The 25,358-nt window shown below is 52.6% G+C and overlaps 9 protein-coding genes across 9 annotated transcripts; 4 read left to right on the forward strand and 5 right to left on the reverse strand.

The window, feature by feature from the left end:
- Positions 1-48: 48 nt before the first annotated feature.
- SEPMUDRAFT_146895 (uncharacterized protein) lies at positions 49-3,143 on the reverse strand. The gene has a single exon (XM_016903944.1). The coding sequence runs from the start codon at positions 2,284-2,286 to the stop codon at positions 589-591; it is 1,698 nt and encodes a 565-aa protein (XP_016766137.1). The 5' UTR covers positions 2,287-3,143; the 3' UTR covers positions 49-588.
- Positions 3,144-5,369: 2,226 nt separating this feature from the next.
- Positions 5,370-7,964, reverse strand: SEPMUDRAFT_146896 (FCH-domain-containing protein). Its single transcript, XM_016903945.1, has 2 exons — positions 7,227-7,964; positions 5,370-7,152 (listed from the first exon to the last, which is right to left on the reverse strand). Exons 1-2 carry the CDS (start codon positions 7,905-7,907, stop codon positions 5,566-5,568), a joined length of 2,268 nt encoding a protein of 755 aa, XP_016766138.1. The 5' UTR covers positions 7,908-7,964; the 3' UTR covers positions 5,370-5,565.
- A 177-nt stretch (positions 7,965-8,141) lies between these two features.
- SEPMUDRAFT_78915 (DEAD-domain-containing protein) lies at positions 8,142-10,156 on the forward strand. The gene is made up of 2 exons (XM_016910207.1): positions 8,142-8,693; positions 8,746-10,156. Exons 1-2 carry the CDS (start codon positions 8,329-8,331, stop codon positions 9,935-9,937), a joined length of 1,557 nt encoding a protein of 518 aa, XP_016766139.1. The 5' UTR covers positions 8,142-8,328; the 3' UTR covers positions 9,938-10,156.
- Positions 10,157-11,555: 1,399 nt separating this feature from the next.
- On the reverse strand, positions 11,556-12,259 carry SEPMUDRAFT_113988 (uncharacterized protein; the record flags this gene model as incomplete). Its single annotated transcript, XM_016901065.1, has 2 exons — positions 11,556-11,943; positions 12,249-12,259. 2 exons carry the CDS (start codon positions 12,257-12,259, stop codon positions 11,556-11,558), a joined length of 399 nt encoding a protein of 132 aa, XP_016766140.1.
- Positions 12,260-12,928: 669 nt separating this feature from the next.
- SEPMUDRAFT_105190 (uncharacterized protein) lies at positions 12,929-13,890 on the reverse strand (the record flags this gene model as incomplete). Its single annotated transcript, XM_016900568.1, has 3 exons — positions 12,929-13,185; positions 13,260-13,387; positions 13,517-13,890. 3 exons carry the CDS (start codon positions 13,888-13,890, stop codon positions 12,929-12,931), a joined length of 759 nt encoding a protein of 252 aa, XP_016766141.1.
- Positions 13,891-13,998: 108 nt separating this feature from the next.
- SEPMUDRAFT_75511 (uncharacterized protein) lies at positions 13,999-17,594 on the forward strand. The gene is made up of 2 exons (XM_016910107.1): positions 13,999-14,218; positions 14,300-17,594. Exon 2 carries the CDS (start codon positions 14,572-14,574, stop codon positions 17,266-17,268), a length of 2,697 nt encoding a protein of 898 aa, XP_016766142.1. The 5' UTR covers positions 13,999-14,218; positions 14,300-14,571; the 3' UTR covers positions 17,269-17,594.
- A 665-nt stretch (positions 17,595-18,259) lies between these two features.
- Positions 18,260-21,042, forward strand: SEPMUDRAFT_146897 (glycoside hydrolase family 72 protein). The gene is made up of 4 exons (XM_016903946.1): positions 18,260-18,610; positions 18,666-18,783; positions 18,839-19,381; positions 19,432-21,042. The coding sequence occupies exons 1-4, from the start codon at positions 18,478-18,480 to the stop codon at positions 20,012-20,014; spliced, it is 1,377 nt and encodes a 458-aa protein (XP_016766143.1). The 5' UTR covers positions 18,260-18,477; the 3' UTR covers positions 20,015-21,042.
- SEPMUDRAFT_32810 (uncharacterized protein) lies at positions 20,317-21,258 on the reverse strand (the record flags this gene model as incomplete). Its single annotated transcript, XM_016908509.1, has 1 exon — positions 20,317-21,258. The coding sequence occupies one exon, from the start codon at positions 21,256-21,258 to the stop codon at positions 20,317-20,319; it is 942 nt and encodes a 313-aa protein (XP_016766144.1).
- Positions 21,259-22,344: 1,086 nt separating this feature from the next.
- On the forward strand, positions 22,345-24,309 carry SEPMUDRAFT_146898 (peptidase S28). The gene is made up of 3 exons (XM_016903947.1): positions 22,345-22,491; positions 22,555-23,664; positions 23,770-24,309. The coding sequence occupies exons 1-3, from the start codon at positions 22,384-22,386 to the stop codon at positions 24,217-24,219; spliced, it is 1,668 nt and encodes a 555-aa protein (XP_016766145.1). The 5' UTR covers positions 22,345-22,383; the 3' UTR covers positions 24,220-24,309.
- The last annotated feature ends 1,049 nt before the right edge of the window (positions 24,310-25,358 follow it).

A 25,358-nucleotide genomic window follows, 5' to 3' on the forward strand; every position in this document is an offset into this window, starting at 1 on the left:
AGAGAGAGAGAGAGAGAGAGAGAGAGATTCACACCAAAAATACAGGTATTTCATTCCATTTTGCTGTTATGCTAAAGCTCAGCTACTGTCCAGTAGCTATATCCTTCCCATATCCCCATCGCCACCTGCCTGCTCTTCACGTGGCATGATGTCGAAAGAATCGAACAACTAGTTGTTGCAAGCCACCCGTGGCGCCATCTAAAAACCTTTCACAGGCAAGGACGCAGGGAGACAAGCAAGCATCGAAGCAAAAGCGCCATCCGTTCCATCCCCTTGCAAAACGAGTGTGTGGGTGTGTGTGCGTGTGTGTTTGTGTGTGCGTGTGTATATGTGTGTGTGTGGATGATCTCGAGTATCGTAATCGGTCGTTAGGAGCATACTCATATGCTCACCCAGTAATGTTTGGTTGATATGCACAAGGCAGTCTCTCAGCCACGCAAGCGCACAGCGAAGCGTGCTGGAGATCTGCACCGGAAATTCGATCGTTCATCCTCTCCAAATGTCCCTCTACATAGCCAATCCAACAGTCGTAAGCATAAACTCCGTCGCATCCAATAGTCGGTAGCAGCACCGACCATCATTCCGTACTCAAACAAAGTGGCTCTTGCGCTTCTCCGCAGCGTTGAGAACACCAAACATCATCTTCTTACGATTGCCGCCATCGACTGGCGTGGCCGGAGTGGGGGGTTGCTTGAACGCGCCGGCATCTTCACCCTCGCTGCTCGAAGCGGAACTCAAGCCAAAGTAGCCGTCTGACGAGTGCTGGCTACCACGTTTCTGTTGCATCTCAGAGCCGATCGGAGACATCTTTCGGCTACCACGAGAGCCATCGTCGGTCTGGTCAAAGTCAAAGTCAGACTCGCTGACTGGGCTTCCTCCAGATGATCGTGACACCGCACGACGCTCGTGTCCCGCCTTCATCAGGCTGTCAAGAGCGCGACGACGCTGACGGGTTGCAAAGTTCTTGCTTCCTTCGTGCTTGCTGGTGGGAGCAGCAGCCAACTCTTCAATGGCAGGTGGGCCGCGTGGCTGTCGAATGGGGTGCTCGCCCGCGCGTGCAGCACCAGGACCAAATGTGCCAGTCATCGGCGTTGGTGGGTAAGCACTGCGCTGAGAGCCGAAAGTTGCGGCACTGGCAGTCTTGGGACCTTCATTCACGTTGCCAGATGCAGAAATTGCCAAAGAAGAAGCCTTCTTATGACCGCGTCGGAAAGCTGTCGCAGACGGCGGTGGTAGGGGCTCGACATGGTCCAGGATCGAGGGTGGCGACGGTGCCTTCTTGGGAGGCGTGAAGGACCGACCATTGGCGGGCGACGAACGCTCGGTGGCCGGTGGGGTGGCATGGAAGCCTTGCATGGGCGACTCGTACCGTGCGTGAGAGAGCTGGTGGTTGTTCTGGGCCTGCTGAATGGGAGACACCTGTTGAGCTTGCTGAGCTTGTGTTTGAGCTTGCTGTTGTACAGACTGGTCGACCACGTATGAGTAGCCTTGAATGGCTGGGTTGTAGACGAGGTAGACGCCAGGTTGACCTGGTACCTCGATGGGAGACTGCATCTGTTGCTGCTGCTGCATCTGTTGCTGAAGCTGCTGAAGCTGCTGCTGTTGTTGCTGTTGCTGAGCGTAGTAGGCTTGCTGCTGCTGCTGCTGAGGAGTCATGTGAGCCTGGTGGAAAGAACCCATGCCGTTCAAGGACATGCCCTGAGTGGCAGCCGTGATGTTGGCAAGTTGCTGCTGCAACTGCTGCTGGCGCTGAGCCAGATACAGACTGTGCATCTGCATCTGTTGGAGGACGTCAGGGTCGACATCTTCCTGCTCGTACATGGTGGGCGGAGCCAAGACTTGCTCCGGGAGAGAATACATCTGACGACCAGCAGTCTTGGCGTACTGAGACGACGCGTCAAAGCCGGTTGCAGAAGCAGTCGCTGGCATTTGCTGGCCATATCCATTGTAGCTCTGGTCTGCCCACTGAGCAGAGTTGGCGCCCGACATGGAATGCTGAGTCTGATGGTAAGGAGCGGAAGCTGGGACGGCATGGGTCTTGGGCTGAGTGCGAAGACCTGCGAGCAGGTGAGAGCGGCTGGTGCGTGGAGTTGGACTATCGATCGAGTTCTCACTGATGGGGGCAACCCTGGGCGGGAGTGCTACGCTCAACCGCTTGGTGTTCTGGCGCTGGCCCCGAGCACCACTGAAGCCGGAACCGGGAAGGCCAAGACCGCTGGCAGGGAAGCCGTTGTTGTTGTTGTTATTGTAAGTCATTTGAGCAATGCCGCCTGTGCCAATGCTCATTGTGCAGATGGGAAAAGTCCTGTAGTGCGTACGTGCGTAGAAAGTCGAAAGTCGTTAAAGGCCGTTGGTGTGTGAGTGTGCGTGGGTGGGTAGGTGTGGGTGTGGGTAGGTGTGGATGGTAGAGCTGTGGGTCGTCGGTGATGAAAGTTGCAGCGAACCGAGCAGAAGCGCTTTTGATGACAGATGATTAGACAATTGCTGGAAGGTTTGCCGTCGTGCCGTCGAAGTCCCAAGATTAGGTCGCTCTGTATCAAAGGCCACGGGGTCGTTGTGAGGTACAAATTATGAGATTACAAAGAAATAGCGTTCTTTCGAGATGCCAGTGCCAGCTGCCGCGACAATGCAGAGTCTTTGTCGTAGATTGCCGCCGAAAGATGAAGTGAGTCCGAGAGGTTCTTTGTTGTCTTGTCGTCCTGACGTCGATTGGTCGTCGGGTCGGGATGCAAGTGTGGTTGATGAAGCAGCGCAGAAAGGCAGACGCTCGCGTCGTCGAGTGGTATACCGAGGGTGGGACGACCTGTGTAGGTGGTGACCAGTGGCAGGCGTGATCGTCACCAGGTCGAAATGGGTGTGTACGTGCGGTGCGGTGCGAAGGCGCGTGCGTGCGTGCGTGGGTGGGTGCGGCGACGGACTGGATGGATGGAGATTAGGGGCGAACAGCGACGAAGGCGCTCTGCTGGATTGTCGTCTGCGGCCGGCGAGGTCGAAAGCAATAACGGTAGATGCGAGCGAAAGATGCAAGTGCTGCGCAGTAAGGTAGACAACGAAGCGGTCAAGGAAGGAGTGATGATGAGAAGGAGGACGATGAGGAGGAGGAGGAGTAAGTAGCAGTGAGCCTGAGATGGGGAAGTGTGTGTGAGAGAAAGAGAGCGATGGAGAGAGGCGGGAAGGGAAGTACAGAGAGAGTCAGGTAGAGTCGGCGGCGAGAGAGAGAGGAAAGGCCAAGGCACTGCAAAAGACAAAGGAGAGACAGCGCTTGCGGGCTCGTGATTGGCCGAGGGGGCATGGCAGCGTGGGAAATCTAGCGATTCTAGCCCCCAAGGCCCGCCCACGCCTGCAGACAGCACCAATCACCGAACCCGCCCTCGCTTCCCTCGTTCCCTTTCCCTCTAGCGCTCCCATCTGCCATCTGCTGGTGCGTGCGCTGCGTGCTCGACCTGTCCGGCTCGCGCACTGTGCACTGATGCCAACACCCACCACCCACCACTACCACCACTACCACCACCACCTCCTCTTGGGCTCGATTAACTCTCCGAAGAGGAGACCCGTGCCTCCGCCAAATGCAACAATGCCCGCCCGCCAGAGAGCCATGGAAGGGATGCGAAAGAGCCGCAGAAGCCCTCTTCGGAGGACGATGTGAGACTGTTGCTCGGTGTTTCAGTGTTTCAGTTGTCTGGTGCATGGCATGGCATGGCCAGGGTGCGTGAATCTACACAATAATAATAATAGAGAGCGCGGCGAGTCGCCTGCCCAACCTCCCAGGTCTTAGTGTTCTAGATGGTCAGAGGTATCAGGCTTCCTCCATCTCACAGTCATACAGTACTACTGTAGTAGTCTACTGTAGCTAGGAGGTACCTACACACAAACATGGCCGCCCTCTACCCAGTTCCGATGGTGCAGGCTGCAGACAGCGGCCACGCCATATACGCAGGTCCTGTATTCTCTAGCTGCTGCGAGAAAAAGTGGCTTTTTTCTCTGACAGCTACCAATACCCGCCTGCGGTACCACACCCTCCCATACCACTTTCGAGAGCAAGCTCTCACTGTCGTACAATTACGTATTCATCACGCCAAAGCATGTCACTGTAGGAGGTAGGGCCATATTGCTAGTATCATCTTCGCAAACCGAGCAGGCGGAATGATGCGTATAAGTGCAGTGCAGTGCAGTCCAAAGCTGACTTTGCTGCTCCTTCCCTTGGTGACGCTCCAGCAAGGCTTCTAGCTCCGGTTAATCCATGCAGGACCTCTGACGCAAGACGCAATATTCTGTCCATTGCACTTTTCCGATTGGGTGTTTTCAGCTTACATGCCTATCACCCAGCACACACGTCAACGATCAACGTGACAACCTAACGACTTGATCACAGAACTTTCGACTCTTTCGTGTATGCACACGCCACCTACCTCCTACCTACCCACACTACATACGATCTTTTTGGTTGGTTACCGGTACCTCATACGCTCCCGAAACTTTCCAAAGAAGCGCAGCAGGACCAGGGCATCTTTTCTTCTTTTCAACCTCCCGGCAATACGTGTACAGTAAGGTACCTGAGGTAATAAAGGTACCTGTGACTAAGGCCTTTCCCCCATCTGGTCCCGCGAAGACTCATACATAGCCCAGAGGTACATTCATTGATTCACACAATATGACCTCCACCAGTCAAACCAATGAATCAAAGCATCTCCAGCCCAGTCTACCAACTTTTACAAAGAAAGAATTTTGGTAGCCGATTTGCCACGAGAGCGGTGTGATAGAATCCTTCCATCCACAGGGCAAACCTCACAGACCGGTCAACCGGCCGGCTGGCTCATACCTTACCTTCTAGTACCGAGTAGTGTGTGGTCGGTCCTCGTGATGATGGCCGTCAGCAGTGCTCGTGGTAGAAAGGTACAGGGTCAGGTACCTGTAGGTACATACGTAGTCTAGTAGCCCTGTGCGCATTCATTGGCTGATGGAAGGAGTACCCAACCTGGGGCTGAAAGGGAAGGGCCTTTCGCGCCTCTTGAGAAAAGGTTCTTGTTGGAGGGATCAAAAAGTCGGTACAGCCAGTCGGAGCTGGCGACGAGTGGGAGCGAAGCGCAAATCAGCCTGATTTCTATGAGGTAGGTACATGATTACTTAGTAATCGGCGGTAAGTACAGGTACTACCTTACAGGTGTCTACCTCCTACCTGATATCGAGGTACCTCCTACATAAGGTATACATGTAGCGATCAGATCGGAATAAGATATTTGGTAGGAGGTACTTTTTACTTTTAAGTACCCAGGAGGTAGAGCGGGAGAGCAGAAGAAGAAGAAGAAGAAGAAGAAGAAGAAGAAGAAGAAGAAGAAGAAGAAAATCAAAAAGAACAGGATAAATCATCTATCGTTTCTCGTTTTGATTCTACATGACACCGCTATCATCGTTACCACCGCTACCACCGCTATGCACAGCTTGCACCTTGTAGCAAGCAAGTAAATCAAAAATCAAAAACCAAAAATCAAGCTGCAAGAGGGTCGCTGGCAGTGCATCGAATGACTGCACGTACCTACCATATATGATACTCCCAGTGGTAGGTACTCAGACCTCCTTGACCCAAGTAGCAGGTACAATACCCCTCCCAGCTCGACTCTCGACCTCGCACCACCCATCCCCCTCGTCTGCTTTCACAAGAACCATCTTCTCCCCTTCCTCCATGTCCACCTCCCCCGGCCCCGAAGCTTGATATGTATACAGCGCTTCCACATGTTTCTTATTCGCAGCAGCAGCAGAAGTACTCCCTCCACCTCTCCTTCTGGGCGCAACAGCAGGTCCTTGTTTCTTCTTCCGACCGCCATCATCACTCCCTCCGGTCACAGATCCTGTAGCGCTGTGATGGGATGCAGCCACACTGGTGGGTCGTAATGTCGTCTCTTCTTCATGCGAGGAGGGGAACATCTCAGCATAAGAAGCGGGCACAAGGCCGGGTTCGGATCCGAATGCATGAGGCTTGATCTTGATCCAACCAGATCCATCGTCAGGTTCGACGAGAGTGAACTCTTCGCCCTCGGAAATGGATATCTCACCGTCCCCTCCGCCGCTGGGCTGGTAGGCATACAGCATTCTGCCTTTTTGAATCGCGCCCGAGCCATTTTCATCGCCGGGTTTGATGTATGCGGCGGGAGGAGGTGCCATCACACGATGTCTGCTGGCGCTACCTGTTGAAGAGGAGACTTTGTGACTCGTGGGGGCTGTGATTGACGATTCTTCTGCCGAAGATCGGATTGTCATGCCTGAGACGCTGCGAGTGGCGCTCGCTGCGTAGCCCGAGCTGAGCGTATTCATCGAGCCGATGGTATCGCTCCGTTGGAGACCATTGTGGTCGTGCGCACCCTCTCCATTACTCGTCGCAGGAGGTGGCGCGGCCTGTGCTGCTTGCGCTGCTGCTTGTCGAGAAGCCTTCGCAGACTTCTTTTGTTCCTTGTTGAGCTCACCAGGACAATCTGCAGGCACTTTTAACTCGCATTTGGTGTGACATGTGTAGCCGCAGTCTTCGCAGCTCATTCCTTTGGCGTTGAGGCCCCATAGTCGATCGCCGCATAGATCACAGCTTGTGGGTATCTTGTACGTCTGATTCTTGAACCTGTGGTTGCGAGCTCCGACTGAGATATCACCAACTGCAGATGTGATCGTACTGACCTCCACTTCTGCCGTTACTCGCTTTCGTTCCGCTTCGTGTAGCAGTTCTTGTTGATGAAATTGTGCTCGCACGACTTCCACCTCATCCCGCTTGTCTTTGCCCTCGCGGATGGCTTGCCTGACACGCTTCGCGCCCTCCACCTCCTTTCTTTTTGCATCGCACTCTCGTCTTAGCTCGCTTAACGATGATTTCGACTTGGACAGGATATTCATCAAGAAAGTCTTACTCATGGGATCTGAAGCCATGACATCGTCGTCTAACCAGACGGGCGCGGGCTCAAATCCGAAGTCAGGCGGATCTTGCCACTGACCGGCGTTGTGTCGCACGAACATCATGCTGTCCAAAAGGGGGTTGTTTCGCGGTATCTCTGCAGACAAATGGTCGAGCACTTGTGTCGAGTTCTTCATTGCCTGGGTTTCTAGAGAAGCAGCATTCAACCAAATTCCATTCAATGCTGAAGTTCGAGCTTCAGAAAGCGACTGTAGCGACTGTTGCAGTACATCACGTTAGCAAGCCGTGCTCCAACTCAATCGGAAGTGACAGGGAGAGCAAGGCTTCTTACATCGAGAAGATCAGGAACATAATCATGGTAGTACCGCTCCTTCTGCTTGTTCGTAACATTGATTGCGATCAAGTATGTGTTCTTCATGTTTCGCATCTCGGCCTGCTGTTGCTGGAAAGCCGCCTGCGCCTTCTGCTTGCCATGATCAAAACCGCTCTCCGTCTTCTTCCGCTTGTTCTCGACCTCCTGACAGACACTGTCATATTTGCTTTTGATCTTCTTCAAGTCCCCATAGCTGCCATCTCGTTCCTTCTCCAGCTTGGCCGCGTAATCTGCGTGGGACTTGCGCAGGTCCTCGTACTTGGCCGCCAGATGCTTCAGTGGTTCGGCGACTTGTCCGACCAAGGCATTCGCAAAGCGTTCGTGCTCCGCAGCTCGGCTCTCGAGGGTGGTGAGCTGGACGGTCCACGTGGTCATCGACGCACTCTCCAACGAGCCCGGAGTCGCGGTGGGAGTGTCGCCCACGCTCAGGCTGCTCGTCTTGCGAGATTTCTTCTCGTAGTATTTCTTGGCCAGGGCATTCAACTTTTGGCTGTATTCCTTCTCAATGGCGTGCCGCTCGCGGTAGAACTGCTCAATGTCGCTGAGCCAGGCGATGCCGCCGGCGACCCACGCATTAACGGGCTTGAAGCCATCCTTCAGTTCCGCACCAAAGCTCGGCGCGATCTCTACTTCGGTCATGGTGACTTGTCTTGCAGCCGGTCTGTCATCACCAAATCATTCCGTCAGTAAAAGTACAATAGTGGGAGTCAGCAGCATATCAAGGCGCAGTCACTCGTACGTCGTACTCGCTCGCAGTGCCAAGACCAACCGACTCGTGGCTGCCCCGCCATCCATGCGCGTCGGGCCGCGATCTCCTTGTCTCTTGTTGCTTCTGGAAGCGGGCTTTGTGAGCTCATTCAATTGTCGACGATTCGAGCTCCAAAGTTCTGCCAAGCACATCCATCCACCACACATACCTACAGGTACCTCCTGTCGTTCATTGTCCGACGAGAACGCACTCGCAACCACTACCGCCTCGCCTCACCCCAGACATCATCACGACCGCCTGGTCACAACTCGGCCATTTGCACGCGTCCACCCACCCCTACCACACGACACCATGTCGTCCACCACCGAGCCCGACGCAGTCAAACTCGACGGACTGAACCTCAAAGACGATAAGCCAAGCAATGGTACGAAGCCAAATCCTGGTGCCGCCGCTTTCTCGCCCGCCGGTCCTGGATTTAAGTGGTCCGACGAGGACGACTCGACCGCGACCACCGCAGGAACTGACAAGAAGGCAGGCAGTGAGGAAGCAAAGAAGAGCGGCTTGGAGAAATCGCAGACTGATGGCGCTACCGGCTGGCTTAATGGCGCCAAAGGTCTCGATGAGCCCGAGTTCGATGTCAATGTGAAGTTGGCGGATTTACAAGAGGATCCAAACAACCCACTGTACTCGGTCAAGACGTTCGATGAGCTGAACTTGTAAGTGCGTTCGGCGCTCGCGAGGATGATATGGGTACTAAAAACATGACAGGAGACCGGAGTTAGAGCGCAGTCTCGCTATCATGAACTTCGTTAAGCCCTCCAAGATCCAGGAGCGCGCTCTTCCTCTCCTGCTCAAGGAGCCTGCCTCGAACTTCATCGGACAGTCGCAGTCTGGTACCGGCAAGACTGCAGCCTTCGTATTGAACATACTTCAGCGTATCGACCCCAGTTCGAATAAGCCACAAGCACTGGTACTCGCTCCCACCCGTGAGCTAGCCAAGCAGATTGCTGGCGTGGCATTACTTATGGGCGCTATGTTGGAGGAGAAGGGCTTGAAAGTTTTCGAGGCTGTGCCAGACCCCGCCAAGCGCAACCTACAGGTGGATGGACAGGTCGTTGTCGGCACACCGGGAACCGTCATGGATATGCTGAAGCGTCGACTTCTCGATTCGCGACAGATCAAGATTCTCACTCTGGATGAAGCAGACAACATGTTGGACATGCAAGGGATGGGCGACCAATGCAAGCGCGTCAAGCAGCAACTGCCAAAGACCACTCAGATCGTGCTCTTCTCGGCCACCTTCCCGCCCGAGGTTCTCGCCTTTGCGGAGCAGTTCGCACCCAAATCCAACATGATTACTCTGCAGGTGGAAGAACTCTCTGTGAAAGGCATCAAGCAGATGTACCTGGACTGCCAGAATGACGAAGAGAAGTACGCAGCTCTGATCAAGTTTTACGGATTGATGACGATCGGATCCTCGGTCATTTTCGTGAAGCGTCGAGACACGGCTGTTGAGATTGAGCGCAGAATGGTCGCCGAGGGCCACAACGTGGCTTCTCTGACTGGTGCAAAGGAAGGGGCCGAGCGAGACGACACATTTAGGAAATTTCGTGAAGGCGAGGCCAAGGTCCTGATTGCAACCAATGTTTTGGCTCGTGGCATTGACGTTTCCACCGTGACCATGGTGGTCAACTACGACATTCCGGAGACGGTCGACGGGCAGCCTGACTATGAGACATATCTGCATCGTATCGGGCGCACGGGTCGTTTTGGTCGCACTGGAGCTGCCCTGACCTTCGTTCACGATCGCAAGAGCTGGCAGGGCTTGATGGCCATTTGCAAGCACTTTGGTGTTGAGCCGACGAAGCTCGACACCAATGATTGGGACGAGGTTGAGCACAAGATCAAGACGATTATGAGGAATTCTCGCAATGCTGTGGGAGATTTCGACATGTCGTAGGTTATGGACGCGACTGTAAGAAGTATCACACTGGCGATTGGAATCATGCATGTTTTTAGCGTTCACGGGGAGGAGAGGGCGTTGGCATGTGCCTCCAAGTGAACAGGCGAAAGAAGATAAACGCCTGTGCAAAATAGATACCCGGGCTCACACAAGCCTACCCGACTGTAATGAGATGAGAGTTTGAGAAAGCGGACTCGTCGACAATTGATGTTTCTTGATGACTGCTCATACTATACTGCCTCCCACACTTTTGTCTGTGCCATGTACTCACTGCAGGGAGAAAGACTTTTTGAAGCCCTCGCCCAGTTTCTTCAAGATTGGGCGGGAGCCACAAGTGACAAGAGGCTTCGATTGTCACAAGCAGAACGAACTCCGACTTCCTGACCAACCAACCAACCAACCTTTCTGACTTAAATTTCGATTATATCAGATATATAAGATACTGATTAGAATAATAAGCAATAGAAAAAAAAATTGGATCTTATTAACTAATCCAGAAGAGAGATGAAATTATGAAATTCTGATTCTACCTACCTACAGTACCTAGGTATGTAGAATCTGATGGAGCCCGAAAGTAACTCATCTCTGTCGGTCTACCTACGGACATGTACGTACCTGTAGTTATATACCTGACATGGCTTGTGCCGGTCCAGCCGTATCACACATTACATCGCATCTATAGCAGCTACCTACCTATGCACCTGTACTACCGTCACGATATAGTCGCCAGACGAGGAGGAGGGTAGGTATTTTGGTTTTCGAGGTACATGTACCTAGTAGGTTAGGAGCTCTATCCAGCCTCTAGAAGAATATACATATACCTAATATAGTATGTAGAGGCGGACCTTTGGGTTTCGGTGTTGAGGCCATTTAACTAATATTATGAAATTATGGATAGAGTGCAGTGCAGTGCACCACCTGGCTACATGTAGGTGCTAGGAAGTACATAGGTCGGCATGCTTGATCTAGCAGGTAGTACACAACAGCATATGCCCGGGAGGTGGAGGCGTGTAATATAGTACTACCTAGGTACCTACCTATGAATAATAAGGTAGCTTATGTATTACTGTGTCCGGAGTTCCTCAGACAGAGTTGACGAGCTTGGTTTATCAATTACAACCTAAGGTACCTAAGGTGAGGTAAGGTACAATGTACCCATAGTCAACACGAGCAATGTTCAGCGGAACAGGCACGGCGTGAACGTTTCGCGACACATAGTACACCTGCCCGGGTACAGATATGTGGTGCACAAGTAGCCATAGACTAATTGTGGCGTGATGGCTTTGTCTGCCGTTCTCACGTTGAAAGGGTTGTAACGTAGAAATACCCAAATGGAATGGCTTGATGGTACCGTAAGGTACCTACCTTACTGTTGGTTCCCATACTGTGCTATGAGACGGGACATCGGCAGCGCCTTCTTCTGTCGAGGAGTTTCTCCTCTTTCTACTCACCAGGAAACCCCAAGGTAGCTCATGTCGACCGAATGCGACTTTTGGTTTGCTGTGATGCCTGCTGCATTCTTCTCCGGTGCTCCACACGGCCGGGAGGCTCTTGGTTGGAGGAGGCGCACAGGATGCTCCATGGCTGCTGTTGTGACAACCCGCATTGGAGAATTTCACGCAGCGCAGCGATTCAAGGAAAACCCTGTCAGAGGTTCCATTGTCTCGTCACGAGTGACCATCTGTCGCGCGATGAAGTCTTTCGTTGGATCAAATCGTCCACTGTGATATTGAGCCGTGGAGAGGTTAGCCATGTCATTATCATGCGTAACTTGTTGACCGCTATGAGATACGGAATACAACCGAGCGAGCGGATCGTACGACTGAGCTGTCGTTCTTGACTTGGAATCCGCACGCTGGGCTGCAGCCACAGGAGCTGCACATCTGTTTTGTCGCGCAGCCACGAAGGAGTCTTTCTTGCGCAACTTACAGAGGCCTCTAACCGCTGTCTCAGCGTTGAATTCCCAGGCCTCCGGAACTCGGTGTCTTCTCAATTGCGGAGAGCTGCGGCGGATGTGAGCGAGTCATTCTCACTCCGAGCCGGGTGTCTGCAGGAGATGGATGAGCTGATTCATACCTACCTCCACCTATACCTACGCGTCTTTTTTGTCCTCTCCCAGATATACATGTACCTAGCTTGACACGTTTCGCGGCTTGAGCACAGGCGTTGATGCGTAGAGCAGCTCGGATCTTTCAGCATCCACCTGTACATCTCTAGATGGAGGTTCGCGGCTTCATGTCGTGCACTGTTGCAGCAGACTTGTTGCCGGCGAATGAACCTAATAATGAATGGACGCATCCAAACTCACAGTGTCGCCATAGTGAGACCCTGATCGCCTAGTGTGTCCGTATGGCGTTTGACGGTTTTGACCTCGACTGAGTGCATACGACTCCCTGCACGGTGGTTTGGGGGGGGGGGACCAGCAGCCTCTTTCTCGGCCGGCAAACGGCCCGAACGATAAAGCATATACATCACTCATGATGCTGGCCTTCTCAAGGAGCTCGAGATGCGTAGAGGAGCATTGAGGAGGTCGATACAATGATCAGGTACATCTGTTTAAACTGCGCCGTTGCATATGCATGGCGGTACCCCTGCAGTACAGCCACAGCAGATTCGCAGATCATCGGACAGGGTTCGAATGGAGGAGAGGAGGTAGAGACTAGAGGACTAGAGGTCAGGTAGCGAGGTACCTCCGTACCTACCGCAGTCACTCCTCTGCGGTAGATCCTTCCTTTGTCGGCGCGTTTCGTCCTGTGGCCAAGGAGGAAGGAGGATCAGCAACACAGAAGAGCGTCCACGTGTCGGGCGACAAGCAGCTTTGATGAGCGGGAAGGCTCGCAGTCGTGCCGATAGAGCGCGGTGAGACTAGGAGGTACAGGCGCAGAGGAATGCGTACGATACACAGTCATCATGGAGAGGGGGAGAGAGAGCGATAGTAGAGTTCATCAAATAAGGTATATACATGTACCTATCTACCTAGGTACAGACCTAGGTAGGAGGTAGGCAGGCAGTGAGGAGAGGCGAGGAGGGGTGGGGGCTTCTCCACTGCGCCCACTGCTGCGCGCAAGGAGTGTCCAGTGTCCGACGGAGATAAAGCAGCACTGGCTGGCCAATGGCATGCGCGGCGTAGGCGCCCAAGGGCCATGGGGAAAAACGACGCAACAACGGAAACGGGTGACGGAAGCTGATGCGGCGGTCCCGGGCGAGGACAGTCGTGAATTGGAAGGCAAAGGCATCAAGCGTACCTGTAGTGAGCGTGGACGTGGTCATCCACGTACGCAATAATCGTACGGTACCTGAGTGCAACGCAACAGCTTACAGCACCGCAGGCCGCAGGGCAGGTTCACAGGGCAACGTGTGGGTGTGGCCGCAAAGCCGGACAATTTTGTAATTTTGTCAGCGGCAGCGGCAGTCAGCCTCACGACATGGAAGCTGGGCTGGGCTGGGCTGGGCTACAGAGGCAGAGCATCAGATGCCAGATGCCAGATGCCAGATGGCAGATGGCAGATGGCAGATGGCGGATGGCAGAGGGCCAGAGGCCAGATAGGGTGCAGCACCTCACAGGCTCACACTCACCTCCAGCCCCTCCCACGGCCGGCAGGAACTTTGGTCGTAACCTCCTGCTGGCCCGAGCCAAGAAAGGTTGTTGCTTTCCGCCATGGTTTATGATCGCGCCTCTTGCTTAGCGTCTCGTATGTGGCAGTCCAATACGTGCCAGCGCCAGATTTAGAGGCATGGGATGGGCATTGGGGGTGGGATGCGCAATAAGCACGCGCAATCACTACAGCAGTAGCATGTGGTAGCGTAGGCTCCGGACGTGGACGACGTGCAAGTGGACCACCCGCCACTGCAGTGGTGCGCCGCCGCCGTACAACAACGACGGCGTTGCGAAGAACCTGCAGCCCGTCCACTGCAGACTGCGGACCGGGGAGATTGGTCGGTGCAGGCATCCAGGATCGGGGCTGCCTGTCCCGTCTGTGCGCCCAGTGTTTCGCCGAAAACAGAAAGCCTCGTGTTCGTCTCCATCCTCTGCCATTCCTCCTTCGCCGCCGCCGCCACGACCATCACCTTCTCCCACCACCACCACCACTGCCCATCAGTGCATCCTCCACCGGGCACAATATCCAGCAGCCAGCATCCTCACCACCGTCCCTCGGTGTGCTGTCGCCTGCTGTGCACATATTGCTGCCGTCCGCTCCTTTACTGCTTATCATACGTTCGTTCTCGGTCGGGTACCTGTTGCTCTGCACTTTGCTCTGCGAGCAAAGCCTTCTATCTGTATGCCTCGCCCTGCATCTCGCCCTGCTACCGCGTGGAGCTCAGTGGAAGAGACAAACCTGTGTGCTGACTTGTCTCCAGATAATATTTGCATCGGCCCTTTGCCAATTCGATCCTCGCGAACCTCACATCGCCGAGCCAATCATCTCCGCAACCACCACCACCACCGCCGCCGCCGCCGCTACCATCACAAACTCGTCAGTGTACTCGCATCTTCGAATTGCTATCGCACGCCATCGACAGCATTCAGACCGCGCAAGCTCGATGAGGGCTCGGCTTCCTGGGTGACCATTCATTGTACAATTGACTTAGCGGGCGTGAACGTCCAAGCAGCCTTTTTGTCGAGCGCCGCGATGATGTCCGAGACTGCGGCGTCTGGCCAGCACAGATACTCTCATAGCGTGGGAAACATGCTATCAACGCCGGAAATGGTGGCCGTGGCGCCAAAGATTGAGATGCGCCCAAATCCAGACTTTTCGTTTCCCAGGCTTCCACCACCGGGGCAGCACTCAGATTTCGCGGGGCCAAGGCGCGCGCATGGGCGGCCGTTGTCTATGATGGGTGGTGCTCGGCCACTGACAGCAGAACCTAGCCACAAGAGATCGGCGACCCAACAATTGCCCAGCTTCAGCTTCAATTCCTCCGACCATACCGGACTGTCGGGTGACCAATCTTCTCTTCAATCGATGGAACCGATGGCTACGCCTCCATCCCGACACAGAAGGAATGTTAGCGAACTCGTAGGGGGCGTGGGCATGAATAGCGCAATCAGCTCGAGTCCGACTCGAACGTCTGCCTTGGATATGCCTCCAAATCCCCGTGGCCACAGACATCGGAGGTCTGCGGCCATATCAAGCCACGACCTCAGTAGCATGCTGGCAACTGCTGAACCACAACCACGCTTGTCCAGCAGTCTTCCCAGCACACCTTTCGAACTTTCGAACGATAGGCCGCAAGTCTTCGTCGATCAAAGCACCCTGGACTCAGACGATCCGTTCGGTCCCGTCCTGGAGAATGTTGCATCAGCACGTCCACCTTCACGCCGCCAGGTAGGCTTTTCCGAGAACGTTGAGTACATTCCAAGGCCGCTGTCGACAATATCATCGGAGACGGAAAGCTCGCTCAATACTATCCGCGGCCACTCTGTCAATAACAGCATATCTTCTGTATTGAGCCTCACTACTCCGAGTCCGCCTGCCTCTCGTTCGCGCGCAATATCTCTGGAGACCACTATCGAGGATGAGCCGCAATCGTTCCCGAAAACCTCTATTGAAATTAGCAGGCGCGTGGAAAGAGAGGGCGAGTGGCTCAAGCATGGGACGGCGAACGTCAACGCGGATCGCCCGGCCACCGCATCTGATGCACTGCCAAAGTCGCTTACGTTTGCAGGAGATGAATCTGCTGTGAAGCCTCGCGGACGCGCCGTCAAGAAGCACTCTGCAAGCCGCTCTCTGGGATTCGATCGCAGAAAAAGTGAGCCTGCTATGGGTGCACATGCCAATGAGCCAGAACACCTCGTCGCGCGTCTCTCTGCTCTCTCCTTGCAAGAGACGAGCGGTGATACCGATATGCATATTGAAGAAGAGGCAGCTGCCGCGACCAGGCGATCCTCTACGAGAAAGATCAAGGAGTGGGCGGTCTCCAAGATCGTTCGTAAAGCTAGGCCACGCTCTGAGGTGTTCGCCCCTCGTGAGCCAATGTATCCTGCTTCATCCGTCGCAGAGACCAATCTGGATGCCGTTTTCAACATGGACAGCGACGTAGACATTGTCCGGGACCCTACTGTGATCCCGCAGTCGCAGCTGGACATTCACATTCCCTTGTACAGCCAGCAGAGCAATGACCGCAACCGCGACAGCGATGACGGAGCGATGCTGGACTTGGACGATGCCTTGGGCTTCTCGCGGACACCTACCCAGTTTGGCCCGCACAGGCCGCGAAAGATGCTCCACAGCGATCGTGGAACTCAGGACTTCATGGGACCTGGTGCCCATTATCAGCCGATGCACAACCGTACTGCCAGTGCGCCCGTCTTGATGGCGTTCGACATGAACAGGGTGGGGACGCCGCCACTGCAGGGACTGGCAGTGTTCGATGAAGAGGAGGAACACACTCAAGATGCACACATTCGCCCAGGCAGTACACAGTCTACCGGTGACGAGGAGAGGTCGACGGGGGTCTCGATCGTCGATCAAGCTCCCAGCGTTATCAGCGCTGCGAACGAGACCAGCCTGGATGAAGGGCTGGGAATTGAACGATCAGAATGGGATCTGGAACCACCAAGATACGCCCACACGAGCTCTCGCCTGTCTACGCCCATACTTGAGCGTCGTGCCAGCTCCATCGTGGATCAGACTATTGTGGAGGAAACTAGTCCCATTGATATGGTAACCGTCGTGGATGATCAGGGACCGTGGGAGGAGGAGAACGTCGACATTCGTGCCCACTCGCTCACCAAGTCCTCTGACAGCAGTGAAGCACCCACCATCATGGCTGTTCCGACCGGTCTACTGGCCCGGCCCGATGGCGAGGTCACGCCTGAGACTCTACACTCATCTGCATTTTCCTCACCCGCCTTCGCACGCCGCCAAAGCTCATTCGACACCTCGCGAGTGGGGACTTCTGCGTCTTCCATGACAGACAACCGTACGGTGAGCTCATGCACTACCGGCGAACCACACCAGGATCACAGAATGTCTGTCGACGATGTGCCCTCCCTGACCAGCTCGCGATCCACCATGATCAGTACTGTGCATGCGGACTCTTCGCGTCGTGACGTGAGCGGATTCCGCACTCCGTCATTGACCTCTGGCTCTCTCGAGTCTGCCGAGAACCGCCGGCGGAAACGCAACAGCATACAGTCCCTATCACAGCTCATGGGAGGCCAGTTTGGAGCCAAATCTAGTGCAGTCGACGTGTCTAGGCCATCGACAGCCGGAACAGAAACTATTCTTTCGCAGACGCCGAAGAAGAAAAAGGAGCATCGGCTCAAGAAACTCATGTTCTGGAAGTCTAAGCACAGACAAGCTAGCGCCTCGACAATCCTCTGAAGGAGCATTGGACAACGCACGACGGTGCTGTGATTGATGATCATTCTACTGGCGCACGTTTTGAGAATAATGAATGATTCACTTTTGGAATGGAGGGTTACAGGGCAAGAGGCCCTCATGAGCGTTATGCATCGCGACGAACTACCAGCTGCACACGGGAAGGGCTTGGGCACGAGGGGTTTTGCGGAGTTTACGAATGGATACGTAGAGGCATGGACTGCATGCTCTTTTGCATCATCGGGAACGGGCAGCAAAGGTCGTTCTCAAGATCACCATGAAGTATACATGTACTAGGTATGGCACATGACGAACCCACACTTCTGTCCTCGCTTGCTATTAATAGTCATTTCACGTGTCTGTACCATACTTGATACGTCCCGTCGCAATACCGACTTGCATGCTACAGATGGGTGAGGCATAGACTACTGCCCAGTGAGTCGCCGTGCTGACGCAGAATGGAACTGAAGTGCTTAGATAATACGGAGGAAAAAAAGGGTCGTGAAAGTGGAGTGGCAATCACTGCCACGATCATCCGCTCTCAAACGCTGGTGAGCATCGCCGTCAGGGGTAGGTAGTATAGCTGTCATGATATCGCGAGTGCCGCCGTCACTGTTCGAAATACCACCGCCCCCATGTTTGTGCACCGTTCTCGCGATTACCGGGGTATGTATTATCATCACTCTGCTGACCACGGTCGAACCACGAGCAACAGGTATCGACAACGTTGATGCCGTCTTCTCGAAGCAATTACCAAGAGAGATAAGACTTTTAGGGTGGTTGACGATCGTGCTTAGCGGTGCGCCAATGATCCGCCTTGTTTGGGGGAGCCGTCCTCATTGGCTGTTACACGTGTCGCGGGCAAGAGAGTTTTGATGAAGATGACACAAGCCACGACGCAAGACTCTTGGCGGCCCGGAATAGGAGACGCTCGCTCCTGCCAGTTCTCCATCCTTCGTTCTTACATCTTCACCGTCAACGTCGCATCACGACTGCCATCTTCTTTCTGGCAGCGTAGAGCCTTCCCACCACTACACCTTTCACCTAATTCCCTTTTGCCTCTCACTCGTTCTCGAGGCTCATTCTTCCACTCGTTTCCCGTTTCCTCTTCCCAACAACACCCACCCACCCACCGTCGACACGAACCGCATTCTTGACATTCGAAAGAATATTTCTCACCACCTCCCCAATCACACCACCATTACACGCACCATGAAGGGAGCCATTGCACTCGCAGCGGCTTCGTTCGCACTGGCCAACGCTGCCAGTGCACCAAACAAGCTTGTGGCTCGCGCGTCAAAAAGCAGCTCTGGAAGCTTGCCAGCAGTGACCGTGAAGGGCAATGGTGGGATTCCACTCGACTCTCCTGCACAACAGACAATAGCTGACTCTCCATTCAGCCTTCTTCGCCGGTGACCAGCGCTTTTACATTCGTGGCGTGGACTACCAGCCAGGTGGTTCTTCTGGAGCCACGGACCCAATTGCAGACACCGACACCTGCCAGAGAGATATTGCCGAGTACGTTCTTCAAAGTTGCTATGTACCCATGCGGCTTGCTGACATGTGATCACAGGTTCAAGAAGTTGGGTGTCAACACCATTCGTGTTTACACTGTTGACAACACCGCAAACCATGACACGTGCATGAGCGCGTTGGCAGATGCTGGCATCTACCTCGCCTTGGACGTCAACTCACCAAAGTACTCGATCAACCGAGACAAGCCAGCAGCATCGTACAACCCCACGTACCTGCAATCAGTTTTCGCCACGATTGATGCTTTCGCCAAGTACGACAACACTCTTCTTTTCTTCTCTGGAAACGAGGTTATCAATGCCGATAACAACACCAACTGCGCTCCTTACATCAAGGCCGTCACTCGCGACATGAAGCAATATATTGGTAGCATGGGCTACCGTGCCATTCCTGTTGGTTATTCTGCTGCTGATGTGGAAAGCAACCGATACGACATGGCACAGTACATGAATTGCGGAACCGATGATCAGCGCAGTGACTTTTATGCATTCAACGACTACTCTTGGTGTGACCCATCTTCCTTCACTACATCTGGATGGAGTCAAAAGGTCGAGCAATACGGCAACTACAGCATCCCACTATTGTAAGCAAACTTTGCGGAAGACTTGCCGAATACTTGCTAATGTGTCGCAGCCTGTCTGAATACGGATGCATCACCAACCAGAGAAAGTTTGAGGAAGTCGCCGCTCTGTATAGCGACAAGATGACCAGCGTCTACTCCGGCGGTCTCGTGTACGAGTACTCGGAGGAGGGTAGTGGGTACGGTCTTGTAAAGATTTCTGGCAACAGTGTCTCGGAGACCGACGACTTCACCGCACTCGCCGATGCATTCAGCAAGACTCCTGCACCATCTGGTGACGGTGGCTACCAGTCCAACCTTGCCAAGTCAGAGTGCCCATCTCAGAGCAAGACCTGGGAAGTTGAGGACTTCACTGGCCAGGATCTGCCAGCCATTCCAGAAGAAGCCGCGAAGTACATGACGAGCGGTGCAGGCAAAGGACCAGGTCTCTCTGGCCCTGGTTCACAAGACGCTGGTGGCGCCTCTACTGGTACTGCTACTCCCGGATCAGGAAGCGTCACCGCCACTGCGTCTGCCGCGGCTTCATCATCCGGTGCCGCTAGTTCGCTCATCATGGGTGAAGTCGGCATGGCACCCTTCCTCTGCACTGGTGTTGTCATGATGTGCACCTTGTTGGGCGCTGGTTTGATGATGTAAGGAGTCGTAGATTAATATACGTGTGTGTATAATGGAGCGACCGAATTCTCTGTGTCTCTTGGAGTTGTATGGTGACAAAGGAAGGCACAAGTTATGATGGGTTGGATTTGTAGTATCCGAAAGCAAGGTGTTTGATAATGCTATTCACTATTCACGTTGTCTCTCTTGAAGCATGATGCTGTCTTGCTATCATCAATCAGTTCCAGTGGTGTCGTGAGTTCCATGTTCATGTATGCAGGAATGCTTTTGTCTGTACAAAGCTCATTATATATAATCCATCTTTAACATCATCATCATCATCATCACACCCTCGCCTTGAGAGGCGCCAACTCAAAGGTATGCCAGAAATCTCTCGAGTCGTAACATCTTCCGAGAACTTCCATACTTCTGGGCAAAGCCAATACATTCTCCTCCCACATTAATTCGGATACCCATTTGGCCTGTTTACTTGGCTGTTTCTCTCTCTCCTCCTCCTCCCCATTCGTCTCTCCTTGCTGCTGCTGCTGCTGCTGCTTCTGCTCTTCTTCCTGATCCGCCCATCCCACAAACAACTCCCACCAATCATAGACCAAGCCATCCGTCAGCATCCACCTCTGACCCCTCGCACGATCCCATTTCCCCAACACGGCCAGCACGCCTCTCGCCACATCCACTCCATGCACGAGATGTAAAGATTTCTTATTTCGTACATCATCCTTTTGCGGAGCCACTCGATTGACCCATTTGCGCGGATTCCGCTCTTTGCCACCGTGCAAACCTGCGAGATTGAGAACGCTGCCGCCGAGTCGGAGGAGTTCGTCTTCGGCTTGGGCGCGCTTGTTCGACGTGTCGTAGGGCGAGGCGCGGGTGGTCCAGATGGAGGGTTGAGGAATTCCTTGCCAGATTCCTGTGGAGCCGAGTTGGATGAAGTGGGGTTGTGATGGTGGGGAGGAGGAGGAGGAGGAGTGGTGGGCTTTGGTGTAGCCGGTTACGAGGAGGGAGGTTTGGGAGGTGGAGGTTAGAGGGAAAGTGATTAGGACGGATTTTGCTGGGGGGAGAGAGGAGAATTGGCTCTTTTCTGACGATAAGGAGGAGGAGGAGTCAGAGGAGTCGGGGTTGAAGGTCCATTTCAGAGTGGAGTGGTGAGCGACTTTACGGCCATCTCGGGTGGTGGCTGCGAAGGAGATGGAGTTTTGGGAGAGTAGGGGAATGAGAAAGGAAGAGGTCCAGCCTGCGCCGAGGATGAGGAGATCGACTTCTTTCATGTTGATGATGCCTTTGCTTGGAGAAAGAGGTAAAAGGTGTCTGAGTGTTTCTGTAGCTGGTTGAGCGAGATGTCTGTACATACAGCTCACAGTCAAACTACAGGTACTAGACTTTGGTATGCTCCAGGGTTCGCGTCAATGCCCGCGTCATCATTCATGCACGACCTACCTCCTACCTGTACCTCCTAAACCACTCCTATGAGATACATTTGGTATGAGAGTCTTGATTAGACGAGCTGGAGATGAAGATGGTGATTGTTCTCCATCTCTGGATTCTCCGCGATTGTCATCAGAAAATGAATGGTACCTACATGCACAATGCAGGTTTGTGCTATTTCCTCGTCACAGCATACCCTGAGCCTTGAGGGCCTGTCGCGCCGCGGGCTACAACAACAAACAATAAGGTACCTGGTAGGAACATGTATGTGCTTTCACAGCACGAGTGTGATTGGTGTGCATGGAATAACTCTACCTCCTGAGTCCGATCCACTCCTGCAGAGTACATTGATATGCTACCTCCTAGGTATTTTATTGATTCTATCGGCAGAGAATGACAACAAGATTGTACAAGTCTCTTGTCTGTCTGGGTACCTTACCTAGGCATGATGATGCCGCATTTAGGCAGCGCAACGGATATATATGATTAAGGTATGGACGGAGGATTCATCATTTATTTCATTCCAGATTTGGCTGGTAGGTGACTGGGTCGGGAAGTTTTGATTAAGGTGTGCTAGCATTATGGCAGAACCTTGACGAGGGAACGAGGGGTGTACTTTGATTAAGGACATTATCCATGAATACGAATTTCTTTTTTCGACGCGAATAGATGTCCAACAGTATTGGTTCCCTCTTCCCGTCTTGGTTGTCATCAACAGACTACTGTAGTTACATTGTAGTATGTACAGTGTTGGTCTTCACGTGAGGTGGTAGGAGGTAGGACAGACATGTTGCATCATGTTACATCCTCCGATCTACATACTCCCCATCCTACCTACTCACCTTCCTCATCTGTCCTACTACTGAACATACAGCATTAATCCGCATACGCATAATGATCTCGCTGCTGCAATACAAGTCCAACCTCGGCTGCTGCAATTCCTGCTTTTCACCCTCATTTCCCTTCTAATGGCGCCTCTATCTCGTCTGCTGTCGCTGGCAGCCCTCACCGCGTCTTGTACCAATGCTATTGATGTTCGCATGGGCGTGAGCTTGATTGACCACATCGAGCATCAAGTAAGTTTCACGCGTCCAGACAGACCAGACTCAGAATTGACCACATTTCTACCTGCCTTCTAGCCTTCTCCTTTGTCCAAACGGGACGACACTGATCTGTCTTTACTGTACCCGGCGCATAACTTCTCCGTACCTGTTGACCACTTTCACAATGAGACCAAGTACGAACCACACTGTAATGACACTTTTAATCTGCGATACTGGTTTGATGCTTCTCACTACAAAGCTGGAGGTCCCGTTATCATCTTGCAATCCGGCGAGACGAGTGGCAAAGCCAGACTTCCATTTCTGCAAAAAGGTCTCTTAGCACAGATGGCAGAGGCCACAGGTGGAATCGCTGTCGTGCTCGAGCATCGCTACTATGGCACTTCCTATCCCGTCCCGGATTTGTCGACCGAAAACTTCAGATTTCTGACCACTGAACAAGCAATGGCTGATGAAGCTTACTTTGCCGCGAACATTCAATTTCCTGGTTTAGAGGAGCATGGCGACTTGACCGCAAAGACGACGCCCTACATCGGCTATGGCGGCTCATATGCAGGCGCCTTCAATGCCTTCTTACGCGTGCAATATCCTGACATCTTTTGGGGTGCCATTTCCAGCTCGGGAGTCACGAAAGCCATTGACGACTATTGGCAATACTATCAGGCGATTGCTGAGTACGCGCCTCCAGACTGCGTCGCCTCTCATCGAGCATTGGTCAGCTTCTTGGATGGCATCCTCATTGGCAAGAAGCATCTGTCCACTGAGCTCAAGACCGTCTTCGATATGCAAAATGTCACCTATGACGACGATTTCGCTACCGCCATCACGGTCAATCCTATTGCGGGCTGGCAAAGTCTCAATTGGGATCCTGCTGTCAGTAGTCACAAGTTCTACAGCTACTGCAGCAACATCACCTCCGCCGACATTCTCTATCCGGGAACCGAGAGCAAGAGATCAGCAGTGGAGAAGCTTATTGAAGAGTCTGATAGCGAAGCAGTCGTCAACGTCAATTCCATCCTCAACGTAATCGGCTATACCAACCTCACACAAGTATCCAAACAAGTCTCATCCGACAAAACCCAGGACCAATACTTCGGCAATGCGCGTGACGCCACCCATAACTCTCTCACGAGCATCGAAGAAGCCGCTTGGAAGTCCTGGCCATACCAATACTGTACCGAATGGGGTGTAAGTTCCCCTCATATCATTCCCTAATGGGGCAAAAAGAAAGCACACCTCAAAACGCAGAAACATGCCCATACAAAACAAGAGTACTAATCAAACATATCATAGTTCTTCCAAACCGGCAACACTCCCCCCGAATACGGCCTCCCCCTCGTCTCCCGCACCGCCGACCTCGCCTACACCAGTCTCGTCTGCCGACTCGCCTTCAACGTTACCTCGCGCCCCAACCTCCAAGCCGTAAACAAATACGGCGGATACGAAATCTCCTACCCGCGCCTCGCCATCGTCGACGGCGAATGGGACCCCTGGAAACCCGCTACACCGCACGCCTTTGACTGGGGAGCTCGCAATCGCAGCAGCACAGTTTCCGAACCGTTCATTTTGATTTCCGAGGCAGTGCATCATTGGGATGAAAACGGGGTATTTCAGAATGAGACGGTAGAAGGAACGCTGCCGCCAAAGAGAATTGTAGATGTGCAAAAGTGGTTGGTAGAGACTGTAATGGCGTGGATGTTGGAGTGGGAATTGGAGAGGGGGTCGTGGAGGCAGGATGTATAGAGGAGATTTCCGGAGGGAGAGGGAGAGAGAGAGAGAGGAGAGATCTCTAGGGAGAAAAAGAGACTTGTTGAAAAAAATGTTAGGTACAGAGTAGAGTAGAATAGAGTAAGGAAGTAACTCTTGAAACAACAATCTGTCCTACAGGCCTGCTCGTTGGTAGTACGGAATGCGTACTAATCTCAAATTTCGCGCGGGCGCTATAGTTAGGAGTATGTATGCCTACCTGATATACGTATAGGTATTCTTCTTCTCGGGCGTCTTCTTCCTCCTAGGTATTCTCTTCTTCTTCCTTCCGGATATTCTCTTTGTCTTCTTCTTCCTACCGGGTATTCTCTTCTTCTTGCCTCCGGATATTCTCTTCTTTCTACTAGGCTTCTTCTTTCCGGACTTCCTCTTCCTACTTCCTAGACATCTCTATCTCCTTCTCCTCCCCCTTGTCCTTAGACTTCTCTTCTTCTTATCCTTCTCTTCTAAAATTTAGATAAGGTAGCCTATAGAGATAGGTAGATAGGTAGATAGGTAGGTAGATAGGTAGGTAGTATTAAGTATTAAAGATTATAAGCTATAAATTTATTTAGTATCTAATGTACCTACCTGTACCTTATATCTTTATACTTAAGTAATATTAGTTATACTCTTGTCCTTAACCTAGTTACTAATACTTCTACTTAACTAATAGTCGGTTATAACAAAACGCTATAATATCTCTAATTATTACAAATCAATTCCTAGGATCCTCTTAAAAAACCTCTGCCTTTATAGTAGGAAAAGAGTAGCCTTTCTTAATAAACTCTAATATATCCTATAGGCTAGCCTATTAGTAGTATAGAAGAGATACTCTACCGATCGAGAACGTTCTAAATTAAGAGGGTTCCTAAGAGAACCGGTTATTAGCTACTATCTAAAGAGGAGATAGTACTAGTAGTAGGAAGTAGATAATAGAATAGCTTATATATATAGTAAGAGCTCTCCTCTAGAAAGGAAGGGTAGAGTTATTATACTTTAGATAGTAAGCTATATATTATTTATATCTTTTATACCTCGGACCTCTATTATATATACCCTTACGCTTATAGAGCTATTATATAATAACTCTCGGACCTTAACTATAAGGGAAAGGTCCAAATAATAGTAGGAGG

The sequence above is a fragment of the Sphaerulina musiva genome (assembly GCF_000320565.1).
Source record: "Sphaerulina musiva SO2202 unplaced genomic scaffold SEPMUscaffold_1, whole genome shotgun sequence".
Taxonomy (NCBI): Eukaryota; Fungi; Ascomycota; class Dothideomycetes; order Mycosphaerellales; family Mycosphaerellaceae; genus Sphaerulina; species Sphaerulina musiva.

What these genes read in the sequence shown, in the direction of transcription:
- SEPMUDRAFT_75511 (XM_016910107.1), top strand. Translation starts at nt 14,572, where the DNA reads ATGATGTCCGAGACTGCGGCGTCTGGCCAGCACAGATACTCTCATAGC.
- SEPMUDRAFT_146896 (XM_016903945.1), bottom strand. Translation starts at nt 7,907, where the DNA reads ATGACCGAAGTAGAGATCGCGCCGAGCTTTGGTGCGGAACTGAAGGAT. An exon ending in ATGTTCCTGATCTTCTCGAT is followed by an intron (nt 7,153 to 7,226) that starts GTAAGAAGCCTT and finishes GTACTGCAACAG; the next exon opens with TCGCTACAGTCGCTTTCTGA.
- SEPMUDRAFT_146897 (XM_016903946.1), top strand. Translation starts at nt 18,478, where the DNA reads ATGAAGGGAGCCATTGCACTCGCAGCGGCTTCGTTCGCACTGGCCAAC. An exon ending in AGTGACCGTGAAGGGCAATG is followed by an intron (nt 18,611 to 18,665) that starts GTGGGATTCCAC and finishes CTCTCCATTCAG; the next exon opens with CCTTCTTCGCCGGTGACCAG. An exon ending in AACTACAGCATCCCACTATT is followed by an intron (nt 19,382 to 19,431) that starts GTAAGCAAACTT and finishes AATGTGTCGCAG; the next exon opens with CCTGTCTGAATACGGATGCA.
- SEPMUDRAFT_146895 (XM_016903944.1), bottom strand. Translation starts at nt 2,286, where the DNA reads ATGAGCATTGGCACAGGCGGCATTGCTCAAATGACTTACAATAACAAC.
- SEPMUDRAFT_78915 (XM_016910207.1), top strand. Translation starts at nt 8,329, where the DNA reads ATGTCGTCCACCACCGAGCCCGACGCAGTCAAACTCGACGGACTGAAC. An exon ending in ACGTTCGATGAGCTGAACTT is followed by an intron (nt 8,694 to 8,745) that starts GTAAGTGCGTTC and finishes AAAACATGACAG; the next exon opens with GAGACCGGAGTTAGAGCGCA.
- SEPMUDRAFT_146898 (XM_016903947.1), top strand. Translation starts at nt 22,384, where the DNA reads ATGGCGCCTCTATCTCGTCTGCTGTCGCTGGCAGCCCTCACCGCGTCT. An exon ending in TTGACCACATCGAGCATCAA is followed by an intron (nt 22,492 to 22,554) that starts GTAAGTTTCACG and finishes CCTGCCTTCTAG; the next exon opens with CCTTCTCCTTTGTCCAAACG. An exon ending in AATACTGTACCGAATGGGGT is followed by an intron (nt 23,665 to 23,769) that starts GTAAGTTCCCCT and finishes AACATATCATAG; the next exon opens with TTCTTCCAAACCGGCAACAC.